General features: G+C 46.6%; 1 protein-coding gene across 1 annotated transcript in view; it reads left to right on the top strand.

Moving 5' to 3' along the window:
- Window positions 1-19,259, top strand: part of MPZL1 (myelin protein zero like 1) — a 39,539-nt gene extending 20,280 nt beyond the window's left edge. The window contains exons 2-6 of the mRNA XM_084790299.1: window positions 2,909-3,075; window positions 4,695-4,908; window positions 5,584-5,716; window positions 8,851-8,956; window positions 17,925-19,259. Coding sequence (XP_084646425.1) covers window positions 2,909-3,075; window positions 4,695-4,908; window positions 5,584-5,716; window positions 8,851-8,956; window positions 17,925-18,026 — 722 coding nt within the window. The 3' untranslated portion in view covers window positions 18,027-19,259. The remainder of the gene's footprint in view (window positions 1-2,908; window positions 3,076-4,694; window positions 4,909-5,583; window positions 5,717-8,850; window positions 8,957-17,924) is intronic.
- Window positions 19,260-19,667: the final 408 nt, after the last annotated feature.

The raw sequence follows: 19,667 nt of genomic DNA on the forward strand, positions 1-19,667 counted from the left end.
GTACTAGTTTGCATTCCCACCAGCAATGAAGGAGTGTTCCTCTCTCTCTACATCCTCGCCAGCATGTGTTGTCACTTGAATGTTTGATTTTAGCCATTCTGATGGGTGTAAGATGGAATCTCAGAGTTGTTTTGATTTGCATTTCTCTGATGACTAGAGATGTTGAGCATTTCTTTAAGTGTGTCTCAGCCATTTGATATTCCTCTGTTGAGAATTCTCTGTTTAATTCTGACCTGGCTCTCTTTTTAAAACTCGAGACTCTTGCTGTGTAGGCCAGGCTGGCTTCTACCCTTCATCCACCAACCTAAGCCTCCCACTGCTGGGATTTCAGTCCTGTGTGACCTTACCTAGTTACCTCAATTCATCGTGACGTCTCAAGGGAGGAGCCCTTTGCAACTGAGCCCCCCCCCACCAGGCAAGACTCTTAACTTAGCAGAAGTCTTGGAGAGACTAAGTGTGTGGACATTAGAGCCTGGGACTTGTAATTCTCCCCATCTGAGGAAAACTGTGTGAAATGCCCTGAGCTGGCTAACTGGCCTATCTTGTGCCTTATTATTGGTTCTAAACCCCAGTCCCCCAGGGCTGCTTCTGCCCGCCCACAATTGCAAGGCAAGTCTTTTGTTTGCTTGAGTCTCAAAGAAAGGCTTATTTTGAGGTCTGGACCAAAAATAATAATCCATTGTTCCCTATAATAATAATCCACCCTCTTTGAATAGGAAAAAAATGTGCCTGCTGCAGTGTGGCTATCAGTTTATTTAAAAGAATAGCCCAAGTGCCCATTATATTCTGAGAATAAACATTTGCAGGACGGCTGGGAGGAGTGAGGGGTGCTCTCATTCTCCTTGGCTAGAGTCACAGTTAAGCCTTGGGGTGAGGGGTGGGGTCACTGTCAGCCCCAGTGACAATGCTAGTCTGTTACATTCTCTCGGAGTACTTGAACACAACAGGTATTTAGTCCAAGCTCTTTCTTATAAGAATACCTTATTTTGCAGATGGGTGTTTTTAGGTTAACACTTTCAGGACAAATGCATTGAGCCTGTGAACATGGCTCTGTTCTGACTGAAGACTGCCTTACCAGGCTGCTGCCTCCAACCCCGTTCCGCACTTGCCTCTCATTACAGATCTTGAGGAGGAAAAAAAAAAGCCATTTTAAAATCGCAAACGATAGATACATTTTAATTACCATTTCCTGGTCTTTAGGCTAACTGAACAAACACAGAGCGTGAAATGCAAACCTAAACCAGCATGATTGGGTATTTCTAGAGTACCCATGTCCCTAGCACAGGGACACGTTGAGGAAGGCGGGATTTCACTCACAAAACCAAATATATCATACATTTCCCTGCCCTGAGTCCTTGATAGGAAGTGTCAGTTAAGCAATAACTTAACAAATACGTCTTAGATTAGTTGAACGGCTTTAAATATGAATACGAGTGGAGGTTAATGTGATTACAATTGCAGCATATCACATGAATATAAAAACCATTTAGAGAATAAGACCTTCATGCTATTAAAAGTAGACCACCAGGGAAACCCCAAGAAGACTTTTTTTTCCCCTCCTGGTTTGGAACTCACTTTGCAGAACAAGCTGGCCTCAAACTAACAGAGATCTCCCTGCCTCTGCCTCCCTATGCCTCCCTGCCCCCTACCCAAGAAGGCTTTCAATGGCTGAAGGAATAAACTGTGACCAGCTGGATGTTTCTCATAGCATTGGTTACTTTCCTGTGGTTGTGTTGAAAGACTTCCAGGAGGCCTGAGAGAGTATTCGTAGGTGAGAGAAGTCACTCTGAAAGGCCACCCACGGGATGCTCCCACTGTCTGGCGTACTGAGGAAGACAAAAAGCTGGGGACAGTAAGAGGCCAGTGGTTTCCAGGAGCTTGAGGCCATGCTTAGTCAGCACACTCAGAGATGCTCAGGACAGTGAAAGATTGTGCATGATGCTTTCGTGAGGGGTGTACATTGTGACACTCACTGTTAAGAGCCTTGGGACTTAGAGGAAAGGGTCTTCACAAGAATGAACCCTAATGTAAAGAAGTATTGGCCTTAGTTAACAGTAATGGAGCAATATGTTTATAATTGAGACAAATGCACCACACTAACGCCAGATGTTAGTAACAGAGGAGACTGGAGGAGGGGGACGAACTGTGCGACTCTACACTTTGCCTGCAGGTTTCTGTAAACACAAAACTGCTTTCACTCTTTGTTCTTGCCTGTTCGTTATTTTTTTTTTAAACATTTATTTATTTTATTTTATACATAAGAGAATCGGCCCCAGGTCCTCTCTAAGAGCAACAAGTCCACTAAACTGAGCCATCTTTCCAACCCAAGAAAGACCTCACCTCTCCCCCCTACTCCGCCATCTACCCCCCCATCCTCCCACCCCCGCACCCCCCCTCACCCCCGCACCCCCCACAAGACAAGATTTTACTATGTCTCCCTGGCTGACCTAGAACTCACTGTAAACCAGGCTGTCCTCAAACTCACAAAGATCTGACTGCTTCTGTCCCTGGAGTGCTGGGATTAAAGGCGTGTGCCACCACACCTGCTTCATCTGTTAATTTTTTTTTAAATTATATAGTCAAACTAGTGAAAAATGTTTAGTTAATAAAAACTGAAAACAAACCAAGTCTGGTAGTCCATGCCTGTAATCCCAACACTAAAAAGGCTGAAGCAGGATTATTCTGAGCTCAAGGCTAGCTCAGGCTACATAGTGAGAGTGTCTCCACATAAACAACATGTCTCCCAAAGAATTAGAAAGAAAGAAAGAAGGAAGGAAGGAAAGAAGGGAAAGCAAGACAGTGAGCATTTGTTCTAAAGAAACCCAGTAAGCTCTCTTGTTTTGGTAAATATGTGCAGTGGAATTTCTGCCAAGTCCTGCTCATGAAACTTTTTTTTTTTCCTCTTCAGTAACAGCTAGAATATCAGCCCTGGAGGTGCATACTCCTAAAGAAATCTTTGTGGTGAACGGGACACAGGGGAAGCTGACGTGCACTTTTGACTCTAACAACACAACTGGATGGTTGACCACTGTTTCCTGGAGCTTCCAGCCAGACGGCACTGACAGTGCAGTGTCGGTAAGGACCAGCCCACCCATCTGCCCCTCTTCCCTCCTCTTCCTGTCCTGTGTTCCTTGTTTCTCACAGACTGTTACTCTTGGGCCAGGTGTGGTGGCACACACCTTTAATCCCAGCACTTGGGAGGCAGAGGGGGGGCAGGGGGTGGGTGTGTTTGGGGTGTGTCTCTGTGAGTTCCAGGCTAGCCTCGTCTACAAAGTGACTTGTAGAATGTCCTTCCCCACGTCTCTCCTCCACCCCAGAAACATCCAGAATGGTAACTATTCTTTGGCTAATGATGCTGTGGTTTGAATGTGTTCCCCAAAAGTTCATGTTAGATCTTAGCTCCCCCCCCCAGCCTGTTTGGATGTCATTAGGGTGAGAATAGGTGAAGTGATCAAAGTAGGGCCCCCGTGATGCATTAATGACTCCAGAAGCAGAGAGACTTGGCCTAGGACATGTGTTCCATCTTCCCATGATACCCTCTGCCGTGTTCTGATGCAGCAAGATGCTCTACGGTGCCGACACTGGTTTTCGGCATGCGACCCCTGCTGCATAAAGTTGGGGTCCACATGTCTAGCGCTGAACCGACTTTCCTCCCCTCCTCTCTCCGTTCTCTCTTCTTTTATTGTAGTTGTGTTCTTTGAAGCGGTTCTGTGGGATTCTGTCGTGAATGTTCTGCTTCCTCCTTTCACTCCCACTTCACTTGTGTTAGTTTCAGGACCTTTGCTTGCTGCCTCTCCTCCTCCCGAAGTCTGGCCTAGGTGTATCTCTGCCTCCTTGGCCTGGATTGCCACCTACTACCTGTTTGTTCTCCTGCTTTAGATGTGGGTCACCATTGCTGGTTCAGAACGCAAGTCGGGGGGGCCTTTGGGAGATGATGTGGGAAAGGAAGACTAGATTATTAAAACAAAAGCAAACAAACAAACAAAAAAAGAAAAACCCTGGTTTGCTAGGTTGACAGTGTGTTGTTTATTTCCTTGCTGGGGCTGGGAGAGGGAGGAAGGGAGACCAGCAGCTGCTGACTTTGAGCAGGTGAGATCTTAAATAACAGAGTCACCTAGACTTCCATCGCCAAGACCTGTGGCCTGAGGCAGGTCACTAAGGTTTTCTGAGCTTCCTTCCTCAGTTGCGAAATTCAAGGCAGGCAAGGGGAGATCAAGCGTTATGAGACCAGATGGGAATGGAAGAGAAAGCCGAGCACGTGGGCTGTCTGTGCAGCGGTTGGCAGTAGGCGGTAGGATACGGGTTGCGTGGGAAGGTCGGTGGAAGGAAGGATTATACTGCAAGGTTTACGATGAACAGTAGATTTGTAAGCCCGTTCTCGTGCTCTAACAAAATGGCAGCGACTGGGTGATTTATAAGGAACATAGATTTATTTCTTACAGATCCAGAGTCCAGAAAGCTGGAGAGCAGTGGATCCGGCATCTGGCCAGGACTCTGTCGTTGTGTCATCCTGTGGTGGGGGCCAGAGAGACAAAAAAGAGTGAAGGCCCTTTGCCAAGCCCTCGTGTGCTTTGCATGTCTTCCTGTGCGAGTCTTTTTTAAAAAGAAGCCCTCGCAGTACAGAATGGCTGTTAGGGACGATGGGGATTCCTGTCTCAGAGAATAATTCATGCGTTCTTGTTTTCTCCTTGCAGTTCTTCCACTACTTACAAGGACAAGTGTACATTGGGGATTATCCACCATTTAAAGACCGAGTCACTTGGGCTGGGGACCTTGAGAAGAAAGATGCATCAATCAATATAGACAACATTCAGGCTGTTCACAATGGCACCTATATCTGTGATGTCAAAAACCCTCCCGACATTGTTGTCCGGCCTGGGCACATTAGGCTCCATGTGGTGGAAATAGGTACTTCTCACAGTGGATGATGTGACGCGATGGTCTCTTTATTCATGTTTAGCTGGAGAATAAGACTTACGTTTCGGGGGCTGGAGGGATGGCTCAGAGGATAAGAGCACTGTCTGCTCTTCCAAAGGTCCTGAGTTCAATTCCCAGCAACCATATGGTGGCTCACAACTGTCTATAATGAGATCTGGTGCCCTCTTCTGGTGTGCAGGTATACATGCAGGCAGAACAATATACATAATAATAAGTAAATAAATCTTTAAAAAAAAAAAAGGACTTATGTTTCAAGGTGCATTTGGAAGGAAGGTTTTTTGGAATTTATTTTTATGGTGTTGGATATCAAGCCCCAGGCCTTACAAATGCTGGTCAGGTATGCTGCTGCTGAGCCTTATCCCCAAGCCCTACAGGAAGCAGCTGTGTTTCCAGCTGTGCGGGCTTCAGCTGCGACTGTGGACAGGGGGCATGGGTGTCGGGATGCCTGGCTCTCTGTATTCAGCTGATAAGCCACGGGTGCCACGGGTGTCACGGGTCTCCTTAGATGCTGCTCTGTGGAATTTGTCTAACAAAAGAGGATAAATAATAACTGTGACAGGGAGACTCTTGCTTATGAAAGGAACGAGATTGCGTTTCTTCTCTCTGTGGTCCCATACCCGAACCTCACCCTCTTCTCTCCTCTAGACAACTTGCTGGTGTTCCTGGTTTGGGTGGTGGTGGGCACTGTCACTGCTGTCGTCCTTGGCCTCACTCTGCTCATCAGCCTGGTCCTCGTGGTCCTCTACAGAAGGAAACACGCGAAGCGGAATTACACTGGGTAAGAACTGCTACCTTGTAGGGAAGGGTTGGACAGAGGAAACAGGGCCTTATAAAAACTTACTTTTTTTATGGGGAAAGCGCTGTGAAGAATTACCTGCTGCTTGCTTTTCTATCCGGCCCAAGCCGTCCTGGGGGCTGCGTTGTGAGGGAGCACACATCCGCTGCTTGCTGTTAGCTTGGGTTTCAGTCTGTTCCAGTTTTGTTCTGTAGTTTCCTTCTGAACTTTGGAGAACCGATTAGCTCAGCAGTCAGGTGCCGAGCCTCAGTGCCTGCCGTCCACACAGCAGTCAGAATCCTTAAGCCACAGACCCAATTAAGGGTTTAATTTCACTTAGCCAACTTAAGTGTGTAATTTTGCCGGGCGTGGTGGCACATGCCTGCAGTTCTAGACCTTGGAAATAGTTCACACTTAGCTACATAGTGGGTCTTAGGACAGCCTGGGCTACATGAGGCCTTATCTCAAAATAAAAACTGGGCCTGGCATAGTTCAGCAGGTAAAGATGGTTGCCCCCCCCTCAGCCCCCACAGTGAATGACTGGGGTTTACTCCCTGTAGCCCTTATGATAGGAAGGCACTAACTCCTCACAAGTTCTCCTTAGACCTCCATTTGCACACCATGGCACACTCATGTGTGCCTCCCCACCCCACATAAATAACGAAATATTTTTTTTTAATTGAAATGAGAAAAGGTTAAAACAACAACAACAAAACATGGAGTCCAGGATAGCCAGGGCTAAAACAGAGAAACCCTGTCTCAAAAAAAACCAAAAAACAAAAAACAAAAAAACGTTCAATTGTGCCGTGTTGTTATTAATCTTATAAGGGCCTGCCTTTTGCCTGGTTGTGTAAGATACCACTGGAGATGCTCTGCCAGTAAACGGCCCTCCTGGCCCAGTGTGATTCAAGGCTTCTCTGTGGGTGTCTCCTCCACACTGCAACCTAGGCAGTGTCATCACTTTGCTCTTCCTTGCTTTCATGCACCTACTACACTGGGAGAAGCAGGGTTAATGTCGAGACGTAGGAGGGAGCAGGAAGCCGAGCATCACAAGGGACGTCTTTGAGTGTCTGTGTCTGACTGCAAGACCTTCTCTTTTCCCCACTCCAGCTGGAAAGCTAACCCATGTAAGCTATAGCACTCACACGGTAAGACGGTGAAGGCTGCGGTCCAGTGTGTGGAGCATGAGCAGCGTCGAGCACCTGAACAAGCTAACTTGCGCCATTCTAGAGCCTGTGGCTGGAGGGGACTGCATGCCCCGGCTGTCGGGGAGGCCTCCTCTCTCTGTAGGCTTTGCTGACCTAGAGTTGTTAGGAGTGCTGTGTTTAAACAAGTCTGCGTGCCCTGATTCAGGTAGCACTTACTTGGAATGCTTCTGCTAACTGTTGCTCCTTGCATGAGGAGTGCTCTGTGGTTAGAAACGGCGGGATTGATGGTTTTCCACATGGGACTAATCTAAGGTAGTAACACTTGAGACTGTAGTTCTTGCTTGGGGTTAATGAAGTGGGCAGGAAGAGGTTCCTTGGGTCCTGCCTGCGTGGTACCATGGTTGCCGCTGTTCTTACTTTGGTTCTCCCCTCCCCCCTGTTTCTTGCTTTTCTTCCTTGGTGTGCTGGGACCAGGTCCTGGTTAAGAAAAGCTGACATAGAAGACACACTGACACTGTAACGGGGCTGGGTCTCCTCCTCTCCTCCCAGTAGACGCATGGTAACCGACCACATTGCCTGTTGTTAATATCGTGTGTACATGTTCAGCCCATTCCCCTTGTTGACACTAACCAGCTAGCTCTGTGCTAACACAACAGCTACTACGGTTTGTTCATGAATAGGTCATCTGACTATACAGAACAACATCCAGATGAACCTAGGTTCATCTGAGTGTGTGTGTGCCCTTCATGTATAGTGTATGTGTGTGTGTGTATGTGTGTGTGATTTTCATACATGAATTTTATTGTCAATGATTAAGACCTTTGTGTTAGGATAAGTGAACAGTTTGGCTTAGGACATTTGACGTCCCATTCAGAGAAGATGGTTTGCAAAGTGGTCAGGATGCTTTGGTCTTAGTAATGAAACTATAAATGTTGTCCTCTCCAGACTCTTCACTTCTTAAGATAGTGTGGGCACTAAAGACACAGCCCTAATAACCTGCTTCCTGCTGTGCAATTGCCCTGATTTATTCATGAGGGTGCACTCTCCTGATTTGTTTGTTTTGTTGGATTTTGTTTGGTTGGTTTGGTTTTTGAGACAGGGTTTCTCTGTGGAGCCTTGGCTGTCTTGGGCACCCTTTGTAGACCAGGCTGGTCTGGAAATCAATGATCCACCTGCCTCTGCCTCCTGAGTGCTAGGATTAAAGGCATGTGCCACCACACCCAGCTTTTGTTTTGTTGATTTTTCTGAGGCAGGGTCTCTGTGTAGTCTTGCCTAATCTGGAACTCGCTCTATAGGTCAGGCTGGCCTCAAATTCACAGAGATTTGCCTGCCTCTGCCTCCTGAGTGCAAACTGCCTGGCTGCCTGGTCTACACAGCAAGTCCAGGACAGCCAAGGCTACACAGAGAACCCCTGTCTTAAAACAACCAAAACCAAAAATATTACATCTTGCACTCCAGAGTTTCTTGTGAGTCATGACTTCCTGGCTGTTTGTATTTTGAGGTATTTTTATTTTTTGGTTTTGTTTGGCTGTGATGTTGATAGGGAAACAAAATGCAGGGAACTAAAGAATGGGAGGAGTAAGGGAGCCGCTGTGCCGAGTCTGGGTGTGGGCCTGTCAGTTCTGAAATTCATACAGGAGAGGCTTTCCTCTGATGATGACTAAAGCACTTGGCCACTAAGCAAGTAGAGCTTTTATCCCTTTAAACATTTATCCCAAGGTGAGGTGGAAGGCAGGAGACAGCATCACCTTGTTGCTACTTGCCCTCCTCAGCAGTATGCTGCCTGGTTTAGAATAATGCTACAGTTTCGGGGTGGAAGACAGTTTTAAGCTATAGATTGTCTGAGACCCATTGTTTTGTTTTCTGTTGTTTTTGCTTTTATGTGCCTGTCGCTTCATTGTGCCATCACTAGAATCATTATACTTTTGTTTCCATTTATTGTAATTTTTTTTGTTTTCACATTTGTTCTTCAAATTGCCACTTCATCAGCTGCAGTACATCAGAGCGTTTGTCACCAGTTAAGCAGGCTCCACGGAAGTGTCCCTCCGACACAGCGGGTCTGGTAAAGAGTCCGCCTTCCGCCGGATCTCACCAGGTAATAGCTGATGATGGCACTCCATTCTAAGGTTTGATACGCTGTGACTTCTTGGGTATGAGGGAGAATACTGCACAGTGATAGAGGCATCCAGGGAGCAAGGTGGAGGGATGAAAGGACTGGCCTAAGGCCACAGGAAAAGGTGTGGAAAAAACCGAGCTCAGGAGAAAAAGGGGGGAGTGGGAAGAACTGAGCTCAGTAAAGTTTCCCACAAACCACCACGAATGTTTATTAAAAATGTGGCTCCTTTGGCCCAAGTGCAAGTAGCAAGTGGCGTCATCAGCTATAAAACATTCAATTGCCCAAAGAAATAAATCTTGTAGACAGTAATCTAAAGAACTCTGTAAGGATTTTACAGGGAAGGGCAGGAGCAGTAGTTCCTTCAGGAAAGTTCTTGCAAGAGGACCTGGGTTCAGTCCTTAGAACCCACATAAAGGGGAAGCCAGCTGTGGTGGCTTGCACTTCCGGTCACCATGCTAGCGACGGCTCACTGATCAGCTAGCCTAGCCTAACTGCAAGTCTCCGGTTCTGTTGAGAGACCCTGTCTGGCCAGAAATGGTGGTCCATGCCTTTAATCCTAGCACTAGGGAGGCAGAAGCAAGTGGATCTCTGTGAGTTTAGGGCTATGTAGCAAGCCCGGGGGGGGGGGGGCGAAGCGGGGGAGGGAGAGAGAGAGAAAGGAGAGAGTCAGAGTCCAAGACCTGGATGGCACCTGAGAAACCACATACATGTAGCTTTAGCATATGCACAAATATTCATTCGTTGGGGTGAGGGGGGCGGTGCTGGAGAGGTGGCTCAGAGGTTAAGAGCACTGGCTGTTCTTCCAAAGGTCCTAAGATCAATTCCCAAGAACAACATGGTAGCTCACAACCATCTTTAATGAGATCTGTTTCTCTCTTCTGGCCTTGCAGGCAGAACACTGTAAACATAATAAATTAAATCTTAAAAGTTGAAATGTTAAAAAAAAAAAAAAAGAATATATATGTTCCATAGCTGCCATAGTGGTCTCATTCCGTGGGTTTTACATGTGAGGAGGCTTAGATGAGTGAGGAAACTGAGGCAGTGTCAGGATCAGGATTCAAACCCGGTCTGTGGACAGCAGGTGCTCAGAACCTGTCCCTGGCTTCCTCCTCCGTTCCTGTCTGACTATCAGAGACAATGTATCTCTGTTTGCTGATTTGCATCCTGACTAGGAATAAGGTTGTAATGAAGTCAAGAGAGTTACAATTCAGTGAATGGCTAAGGATGCCTTGGGGAAGACCTGAGCTGCCCTTGGAGTGAGGTGAACATTGATCTTCTGAAAACAAACTCCTGGCTTTGAACAGAGAGACAGTGGCTTTTGAGACATTGTAGAATAGGTCATTCTACACGCCGAGCTCTCAAGGGAAAGAAACAGCGCAGGCCCTGGAATTGCACCAGTGTGCCACAGACTCCAGCGCAGGAAGTGAAAGTGGAAATGACAGGTGGAAATCGGAGTCTGGCCAGAAAACCTGACACGCTCTAAAGGAAGAGCATGCTCGGGCATGAGTGTACGCACGCATCTGACAAGCCTAGAATGGGATCTCTCGGGAGGCTGGGGCTGAGGCTACAGCTGTGCGTACACGGCAGGCGACTTTGGAGACCAGAGAAAGAACCACCTGAGAAGAACAAGAGCCACAGTGCCTGGTGCTCACATGTAGCTGGGAATTTGTCTTATGTTCACTTCGGTGCTCGGAGGACTCACGCCAAGGCGCTTAAAGTTAACGCTCATTGTTTCAGAGTTTGAAAAGAAGCCATTAGAGAGTTAAATTAATCCAGGAGCAATTTAGCTGATGCCACAACAAAATGCAACAATGCCCGACAACCCAGTGCCCAGTAGTGTAAAATTCATAACTGTTCTGGTACCAATCAAAAAATGGCCAGGCATACAACTAGGTGTGCTAACACTGTCCTGTAGTGCAATACTTGAGAGGCAGAGACACAAGAACTGCCTAAGGACCAAGCTGGGCTGCATAGAGACCGGGCCTCAAAGAGGGCTAAGGGAAACTAGGCGTAGAAGAAGGAAGTAGCTAAAAGAAATCAGTGGATAGGGGCCAACCCACACTCTGGGGAGATGGCTCAGCAGGCATAGTGCTTGCTGCATTTGCAAAGGACCGAGGTTTGCCTCTCAGCACCCAGACAGTGGCTCACAATTGTCTGAAACTCCAGTTTTAGGGGATCTGACATGACACCCCCTTTGGCTTCCTTGAGCACCAGGCAAATACATGGTGCACATACATACATGCAAGCAAACGTTCATATACATTAAAAAAAAAAACTCTTTTAAAATACAAACCCAGAAATGACAGAGATAATGTTTTTAAGGTCCTTGTTTCAGAATCCCATTAAGACTCAACAAGTAAAGGAGACAGAGAACTTTGTACATAATGACACAAGAGAGTCAGACAGGAACAAAAACCCTGAGTGCCTCAGATGTAGCCCCAACACACGGGAGGTAGAGACACAGGCTTCAGGCCAGTGTGAGTTACAGAGTGGGACTGATGAAAACTAAGGGACGATGGCAACAGCAAAGATTAAATACCACTGAGGAAAGACCAGTGAACCTGAAGGCAGCCGTAGGTGTTACCCGAAATGAAGTATGTCCAAAGCAAAACAAAAATCCCCAGAATTTTCCATTTAATTTTTTGGGGCAGTGGGGCCTGCCTTTGCCTGTAAGGGACTGAAATCATGGGAAGCGAAACTGAGAATGAAAAGAGACTGCAATAAACTCAGCTGTATTGATTAGATTCAGAACACTCCAAGTGAAAGTTAGAGGGGTTAGGGATCTCAGTGGCAGAGAGGATACTTTTATTTCCCCCCCCCCCCCCCCGGTTTTTTGAGACAGGGTTTCTCTGTGTAACAGACCTTGCTATCCTGGAACTCTGCGTAGACCAGGCTGGCCTTGAACTCACAGTGATCCACCTGCCTCTGCCTCTCAGATGTTAGGATTAATGGTGTATGCCATTTTGAGCTGAGTGTATACTTTTTAATATTGCACAAAATCCTGAGCCAAGTGTATACTTTTTTCTTTTTTAAAAAGTATTTTATCAATTTATTCATATTATATCTCAATTGTTATCCCATCCCTTCTATTCTCCCATTCCTCCCTCCCTCCCACTTTCCCCTTACTCCCCTCCCCTATGACTGTGACTGAGGGGGACCTCCTCCCCCTGTATATGCTCATAGGGTATCAAGTCTCTTCTTGGTGGCCTGCAATCCTTCCTCTGAGTGCCATCCAGGGGACGTGTCAAATGTGGGGCACCAGAGTTCATGTGAAAGTCAGACCCCACTCTCCACTCAACTGTGGAGAATGTCCTGTCCATTGGCTAGATCTGGGTAGGGGTTCGAAGTTTACTGCACATGTTGTCCTTGGCTGGTGCCATAGTTTGAGCAGGACCCCTGGGCCCAGATCCGCCCGTCATAATGTTGTTCTTGTAGATTTCTAGGACCCTCTGGATCCTTCTATTTCCCCATTCTCCCATGCTTCTCTCACCTAAAGTCCCAATAGGATGTCCTCCCCTCTGACCCACTTTCCTGGTAGGTGAAGACTTTCATGGGACATGTCGCTTGGATTGTGTCTAGATATAAGTGAGTATATACCATTTGACTCTTTCTGCTTCTGGGTGAACTCACTCATGGTCATTTCTAGTTCAATCCATTTGTCCACAAATTTCGGGAATTCCTTGTTTTTAATAGCTGTATAATTTTTAACATTGCACAAAATCCTAGGTTAGGGGCCTGTAGAGATGGTTCAGAGGTTAAGAGCACTGGCTGTTCTTCCAAAGGTCCTGAGTTCAATTCCCAGCAACCACATGATGGCTCAAAACCATCTATAATGAGATCTAGTATTCTCTTCTGGCCTGAAGGTATACAAACAGGCAGAATACTGTATAAACAAACAAACAAATCTTTAAAACAAAACTACAACTACAACAACAAGCCTAGGTTAAGTTTCCAAGATAGATACCTAGGTAGATAGGTAGATAAGCCAAATAATACTGTTCAGATAGCTGGGTGGGCGGATAGAAGATGGTCAGACTGAATAAAGTATACTTTGGCCTGGATTATAGTGTGTGTGTGTGTGTGTGTGTGTGTGTGTGTGTGTATACATATATATATATATTTATATGTGTGTGTATGTATGTATGTATATATATGTGTGTGTGTGTGTGTGTATCCATATATATCCATATAATTCTAGCATGTGGGAAGCTGAGTCAGGAGGATCAAAATTCTAGATCAGTCTGGGCTACATACAAGATAGGATCTCAAAAAGAAGCACATGTTTTTTAAAATATTTATTTATTTAGTGTATTAGTACCCTAGTTGCATGTACACACCTGCATGCCAGAAGACGGTGTCAGATCCCATTATAAATGATTTTGAGCCACCATGTGGTTGCTGGGAATTGAACTCAGGACCTCTGGAAGAGCAGCCAGTGCTCTAAACCACTGAGCCATCTCTGCAGCCTTCCCACATTTATTCTTACTAGGTTGTTTTGTAAGTGATGTCTGTGCTTTTTAAAAGTTATAAAAGTTTAAAAGTTTCTGCTTTGCCTGTCTGTGGAATTTTCCAGTCCATTGACAGTTGGCACAGTACTATGAGGTGAATCATATGCTTTTCACTCAGACTTACTGGGTAGGTTTTTGTTTGGTTTTCGTTTTGATGATTGTTTCTGTGGTCATGCTAACTTGTATCAGAGGCTACTCACTAGGTTCAGAATTGCCTCAAATAGTCCTCACTTCCCATGCTCCTTAGACCGCTAGACTCAATCCTCACGGATGCTTTTGCTCACCTCAGCACGACCTTCAGGTGCCTTCCTCTCAGGGAAGCTGCTCCTGGGAGTCCTCTAAGAGCATCCCCATGTTTGAGGGCACTTTGTGTGCACCCAGGCCGCAGCATTAGCACAGAAGATACAAGTTCAAGTGTGCTGTCTGTTCATCCTGTGCCTGGTTTCTTTTTTTCAAGTTTGTTAGCAATTCAGTCTCAGCCTTCCAAGTGCTGTGATTACGGGGGATTGTCCTTGTGACTAGCTGCAAACTACCTTTTTTTGCAGCCCCTTTCTTTCAGCCTCACGTGGCTGTCTTGCCTTAGGCATCATACTAAAAAAAAAATGGGTAACAGGAAGAAACCCCAGGCTTCCTCATGTGCAGTGTCTGTTAAGAGCGAGACATTGCCAGAAGCCCCCATGGACTTTCTTTTCCTAATTTCTGTAGGCCTAGAGTGTGTCACCTCTTTTAGTCACCTGTAATAATTGTGACTGGCTGAGATTCACCCTAGGTACCCAAATGGAGAAGGCCTTTGCCTCAGAAAAACAAAAGAGATACCACCATCACCACCACCACCACCCAGAGAGTAAATAGCAGAACCTCAGAGGCCCCCACCCCCACCCCCGCTAGCACAGCGTGAGGCCGGATGGGTCGGGTGGGGTGGCCACAGGAAGGCTTTGGTTAGAGCTTGGAGCACTGTGTAGAGGGAGGAAAGATAAGCCAGAAACTTTGCTTTGTGCAGCTTAATTTTTACTATGACAGGTTTATGATAATTTGTGTGAATATCTGAAGAGTTGGTTTTCTTGATTCCTTTCTGGAAAGAGTCAATATTTTGCATGCGGAAGATAAGGATCTGAAGAACAGTGACTCAGTGGGCCGTTTGTGTGTTCTTCAATGGCTGTATACAGACACAGTGGTGTGTAGGGCTCTTGCAGCTTCCATCCCGTCTTCACGGTGGGCCTGCGTGGTGTACTATTTTACTGCCTCTGTTTTCCTCTGAAGGTGGAAGTCAGGCGGAATCACTCAAGCGATACTGGTAGAGCAAAGCTTTAGACTAGATCTGTCAGGTTCTGAGACAACGTCCAAAGTCTTCCCTGCCTGACCAGTTACTCTCAACTCTCTTGATCATCAAAAATCAGTTTGACTCAAAGAGTTATGTAGTTTACTTTTATATTTGGTCTTTAAAACCCAGTGAAGTAAATTCTAGAAATAGTGTTTTGCCAGTAGTCGCTGAGCGCATGATGAAGGCAGGCATTCCCTCTCAGGGCGTGCTAAGGGGTTGAACCCTCTTTTTGGTCTTTCTTCCTTCCACCTTCAGCAGCATGCTCAAGCATGAAATTAAATTTGATAGGGGTGGAATTCAAAGCTGATTGCAGCTCTAGTTGACCAACTTCCACCAAAAGAATGCAAATTGGGCCTTGTGTTCTTTGAAATGTTTTGGTTTTGGAACAGGAGCCCTCCGTAGCTCAGGTTGGCCTTGAACTGACAGAGACCCACCTGCCTCTGCTTCCTGAGTGCTGGGATTAAAGGAGTGCTACACCTGGCTTCTTGAATTATTGGAGTGGTAGCCAAACAAATTTTTCATTTGGTTGTTATAATAGTGGTGAGCCTGCCGGGGTGGTGGACGGTGCAGGAGAGATGGCTCACAGGTTAAGAGCACTGGCCACTCTTCCAAAGGTCTGAGTTCAATTCCCAGGAGCCACATGGTGACTCATAACCATTTATAATGAGATCTGGTTCCCTCTTCTGGTGTGCAGGTACACATGCAGGCAGAGTATTGTATACATAATAAATAAATAAATCTTAAAAAAAATAGTTGATGGAGGGAGAAAAGCTTGCAGTTGACCTTTGGCCTGTATGGCAGAGCAGCTAGGCTCCTGTGGGTCTGGCTGTTGCTCTTATCTGTGTTCTTTCTTCCCCTCACGTGGCTCTCTTAGAAGCAGGGGGCTCACTTCTAGATCAGTCTTGTTTCCTCGGATCCTCCTGAAGTGCAAAGTAGTCTCACTAGTGTCAAAACCAGGCATGTTCCACAGAAACTCTAGTGCATATCGCCTTCTAAAGAGTTCCAGAACCAAGCTTCCAAGGTTTGTTCTAGATGGAACTGACCTCAGCCATGGCCCCTCCTCACCCCCACCCCATCACGCAAGTCCTCTGCATTATTTCATACACCCCTTCGTCTCGCCCGGCCTCTGCATGATCTCAAAACTTGTAGGTGATTAAGTAACAAAGACCCTGACTTTAGACCTGTTGTGTTCTAAGGGGAATTTGAAACGGCCAACCGGAAGGCAACTGACGAAAGCCAGCCTCGCCCAGGGAGGGTTCCTGTTTCATTGCCAGTCCCAGCAGGCTCAACATGAGACACAATATAGTCTCACATGGAATACTTGCTGGGGTCTTAACATTTACTGACTGGTGCAGATGATTCTGTATGTGTTTCTTCTCTTAGTTTCCTATTCGCACACTATGTCAGTTACCTCCTGCTGTGTAACAACAGCACCCCAAAATGAAGGGCTTTGCAACAGCCGATGCTGCAGGTCAGTCCGGCGGACACCTTGAGTTTGGTTAATGGGATCGGTTACCTCAGAGTGTTTTAATGTATGCTTGTGTGAGGTGATGGTGGCAGAAGCAGCTGGCATCTGTCGTGCGTACTGTCCAGCACTAAGTCTCGTAACAAGGCCAAAGGTCTTGTTAGTAGAGCATATTCAAAGTATGTCCAGTGCCACATGGTGCCCCGGGAGTACTGAGTGTGGCTTTACCTGAGTCCAGATGGCGCTAGTGACTGATTTTACTACTTGTGACGCACCATCACACAGGCCTGCACCGGACCCACCTTCCCTGTGGAAGTCAGAATGCTGAACTCTGCAGGACCTCAGCGCACGCACCGGAGGGCTCAGGTTGGGCTCTTGGCACCTGCTGTTTTATGACAGTCGGAAGCTGAAGGATGCCCCTAGACCCCTCAGAGTTCCCTGGATTGGGAGAAGACCTGACTTTGGGTCGCACTACATTTTCCTTCTTAAACCAGAGCTGTTTTGTTGCTTTTATTTACAATCTTGCAGATTTAAAGGAATTTAAAAAGCCATAAATGCGCCAGGCGGTGGTGGCGCATGCCTTTAATCCTAGCACTTGGGAGGCAGAGGCAGGCGGATCATTGTGAGTTCGAGGCTAGCCTGGTCTACAAAGCGAGTTCAGGATAGTCAAGGCTACACAGAGAAACCCTGTCTGGAAAAACAAAACAAAAACAAGACAAAACAAAAAGCCATAAATGCAAACTGCCTTTCTGGCAGTTGAACTATCAGCCTCTGGCAAACCTTGTTCCTGAGCGTCAGGCATTTGCTCTGTTCGCTACAGCCCAGCCTCCCCTGCTGTCCTGGGTTGAGCTCTGACAGCCATCTTGGGCTTCACCGGTTTCCTTGATGCTGAGGGGCAATAAGAAAACTTCTACTTTAATCTATCTAGAGTTTTTCTTTACATTTCTTAGACTGGAAGGGCAGTTGACTGGTGTTGGAACCCGGAGAGGCAGTCTGGTAATGCGGCTCAGCGGTGGAGGGCGTTCCCAGCCTGCCCAAGACCAGGAGGATGGCCCTAACACCAGAGAAGGCCAGGGAGAGCACAAAGCAGCAAACCTTTAATCGATTATGATAGGCTCAAACTGAAAGGATTGTGTTGTATTTATCTTGAATATTTAAACTGTTTAGGGACCTATTTGTATAAAGTGACCAGCACAAATTAATTATATGGATGTCATCTCTATGTTGTTTTCTATTAGGATGATTCTGAAACTCAACATCTCAGTGGCCCTTGGGTTGGTCAAGGGCCCAGTCTAGTCTGTATGCCCGGTGCCGATCAGCAAAGGCTGATGAGTGCTTTGGCAGCTAGTAAAGTCAAGAAGGAATGTTACATATTTTTATAGAAATGTCTAAGTATACATAGCCTAACTATACATATACATACAAAGCCAAAGAGAATAATAATGTAACTAATTTTCATGGGTGACGTCAGAGGGTGCCCGTTGTAGTTTTAAGGTCAACTCTATACATATCATCATAAGGAACCTCGACTCTTCGAAGAAGAGGAGCCCTTGCTTTGGAAGCCTAGTTTTGTGGCTGTAATGACTGCCTCTGTCCCTGTAGCTCGGGGACCATCAGGTTTTCCAAACCTCTAATCCGGCTTCTCTTTTCCAGGGCCCGGTCATCTACGCACAGTTAGACCACTCTGGCGGACATCACAGTGGCAAGATTAATAAGTCGGAGTCTGTGGTGTATGCCGACATCCGGAAAGACTAAGAGAGCACCCCAAAACATATCTGAAGCAAGAAACAAATCTAAACTGGACTCTTGTGCAGGCTATGCCCTTAACCACGTGTGGCCTTGAGGACTCAGGCAAGGACAAGCACATGAATACTCAGAGAAGAAAATGTGTATAAAGGATATATATATATATTCTATTTAATCTTTCTGATGTGAGAGGCCAGTGTTGCATGATGAAGAAATGGCATGAGACTATGTATACGTATATGCTTTCAGAGGAAATTCTAATTGGAAAGTTTCAGAAACATCCCTATCACACAGCGATCCGTTTTGCCTTATTGGAGACTCCGCAGAACCGTTAGTAGTTCCAGCAGACGTGGCCTTTTCCTCTAAGGGCTCAACCAGTCTTAGCATTTCTTGTAGCTAACGATTCAGTGGAGGCGTGTCTCTCGCAGCATCAGGACCACCTGTTGCATGCCAGCTGAAGGACACCATCCACTAACCATGCCATCTGGGGACAGTTTGAGACTTTTTTTGTTGGTGCTTTTCTCACACAGGAAGAGTGTTTCAGCCTGAGATGGTCCTCATCACCAGCCTTCTATTGTGAGCTTTTGTCAGTGTGAAGACAGCACCGCTGGCTGAGGCTGCATTCATGGTTAAAAGGGTACACATGGCAGAGCCCAGGCATGACGGGAACGTGTGAAAGTCTCTGCAGAGAGCGAGCCAGCGGTCTCCTTTTTCTTCTTCTTAGCAACTCTATGAACGAACTGCACATTGCAGGCGCTGGTGCTTACTTGTTCAGATGATGCCTCTTCTTCCTTAAGGCCCTCACATCTGACTCAATGACCCCTCCCTACCCCCAGCTGGAGCCAAATCCTCCATCTGCCCAAAGCTACCTTCTTCCCTCGGCAGAAGCAGTCAGCTGCCAACTTCCTGGACTGAGTCTGCAGCCTGGTTCCAGATGCTTGCAGGACGGTGCGCAGACCTCACGGCCTGAATCTGCAGTATCCGGTCTCTTTCCTGGCTACAGATAACAGTGAGGTCACGACCCGATGGCAGGCAGACCTGCCTTTCCCATGTCTTCTGACCTAAAACTTAGGTGGGAACTGTGAAGGGACACCTAAGAGGGATGGTTTACAGATGGAAGTGCCTGCCTGTGTTTTCTCACGGAAGACACATCCAGCTAGGGAGGGAGATCAGAGTCATTGTTACTTTTTGATATTTTCATTTGTACTTCTGTGAATACTTTAATACATCTTTTTCAATTCCTGGTGTTGCCTGCTTGTTTTTAATCAGGCAGGAAAAGAGCTAGAAGCCTTTTAATTTGTACCACTGAAGCCACTCAAGCCCCTCCCCTTGAAACGGCGCCACCTGTGTGCCTGCTTCAGAGCCTAACGGGACTGAAGCAGATGTTTGTGTGTCATCTTTTCTCTAGTTAAGTCTGTTTAGATGTCCCCTTAGAGACCTCATGTAACGTATAAAAGCCGTGTCAGGCCAGCAAGATGGCTCAGTGGGCTTGACAGCCTAAGTTAGGTCCCCAAATCCACATGGTGGAAAGAAGGAACTGCATCCTGAGGGCTATCCTCTGACACACACACACACACACACACACACACACACACACACACACACACACACACACCACATTTTAAGTGATTTGGAATAAAATAGCAACTC

This window comes from Acomys minous (genome assembly GCF_964271855.1).
Source record: "Acomys minous genome assembly, chromosome: 1".
Lineage (NCBI taxonomy): Eukaryota > Metazoa > Chordata > Mammalia > Rodentia > Muridae > Acomys > Acomys minous.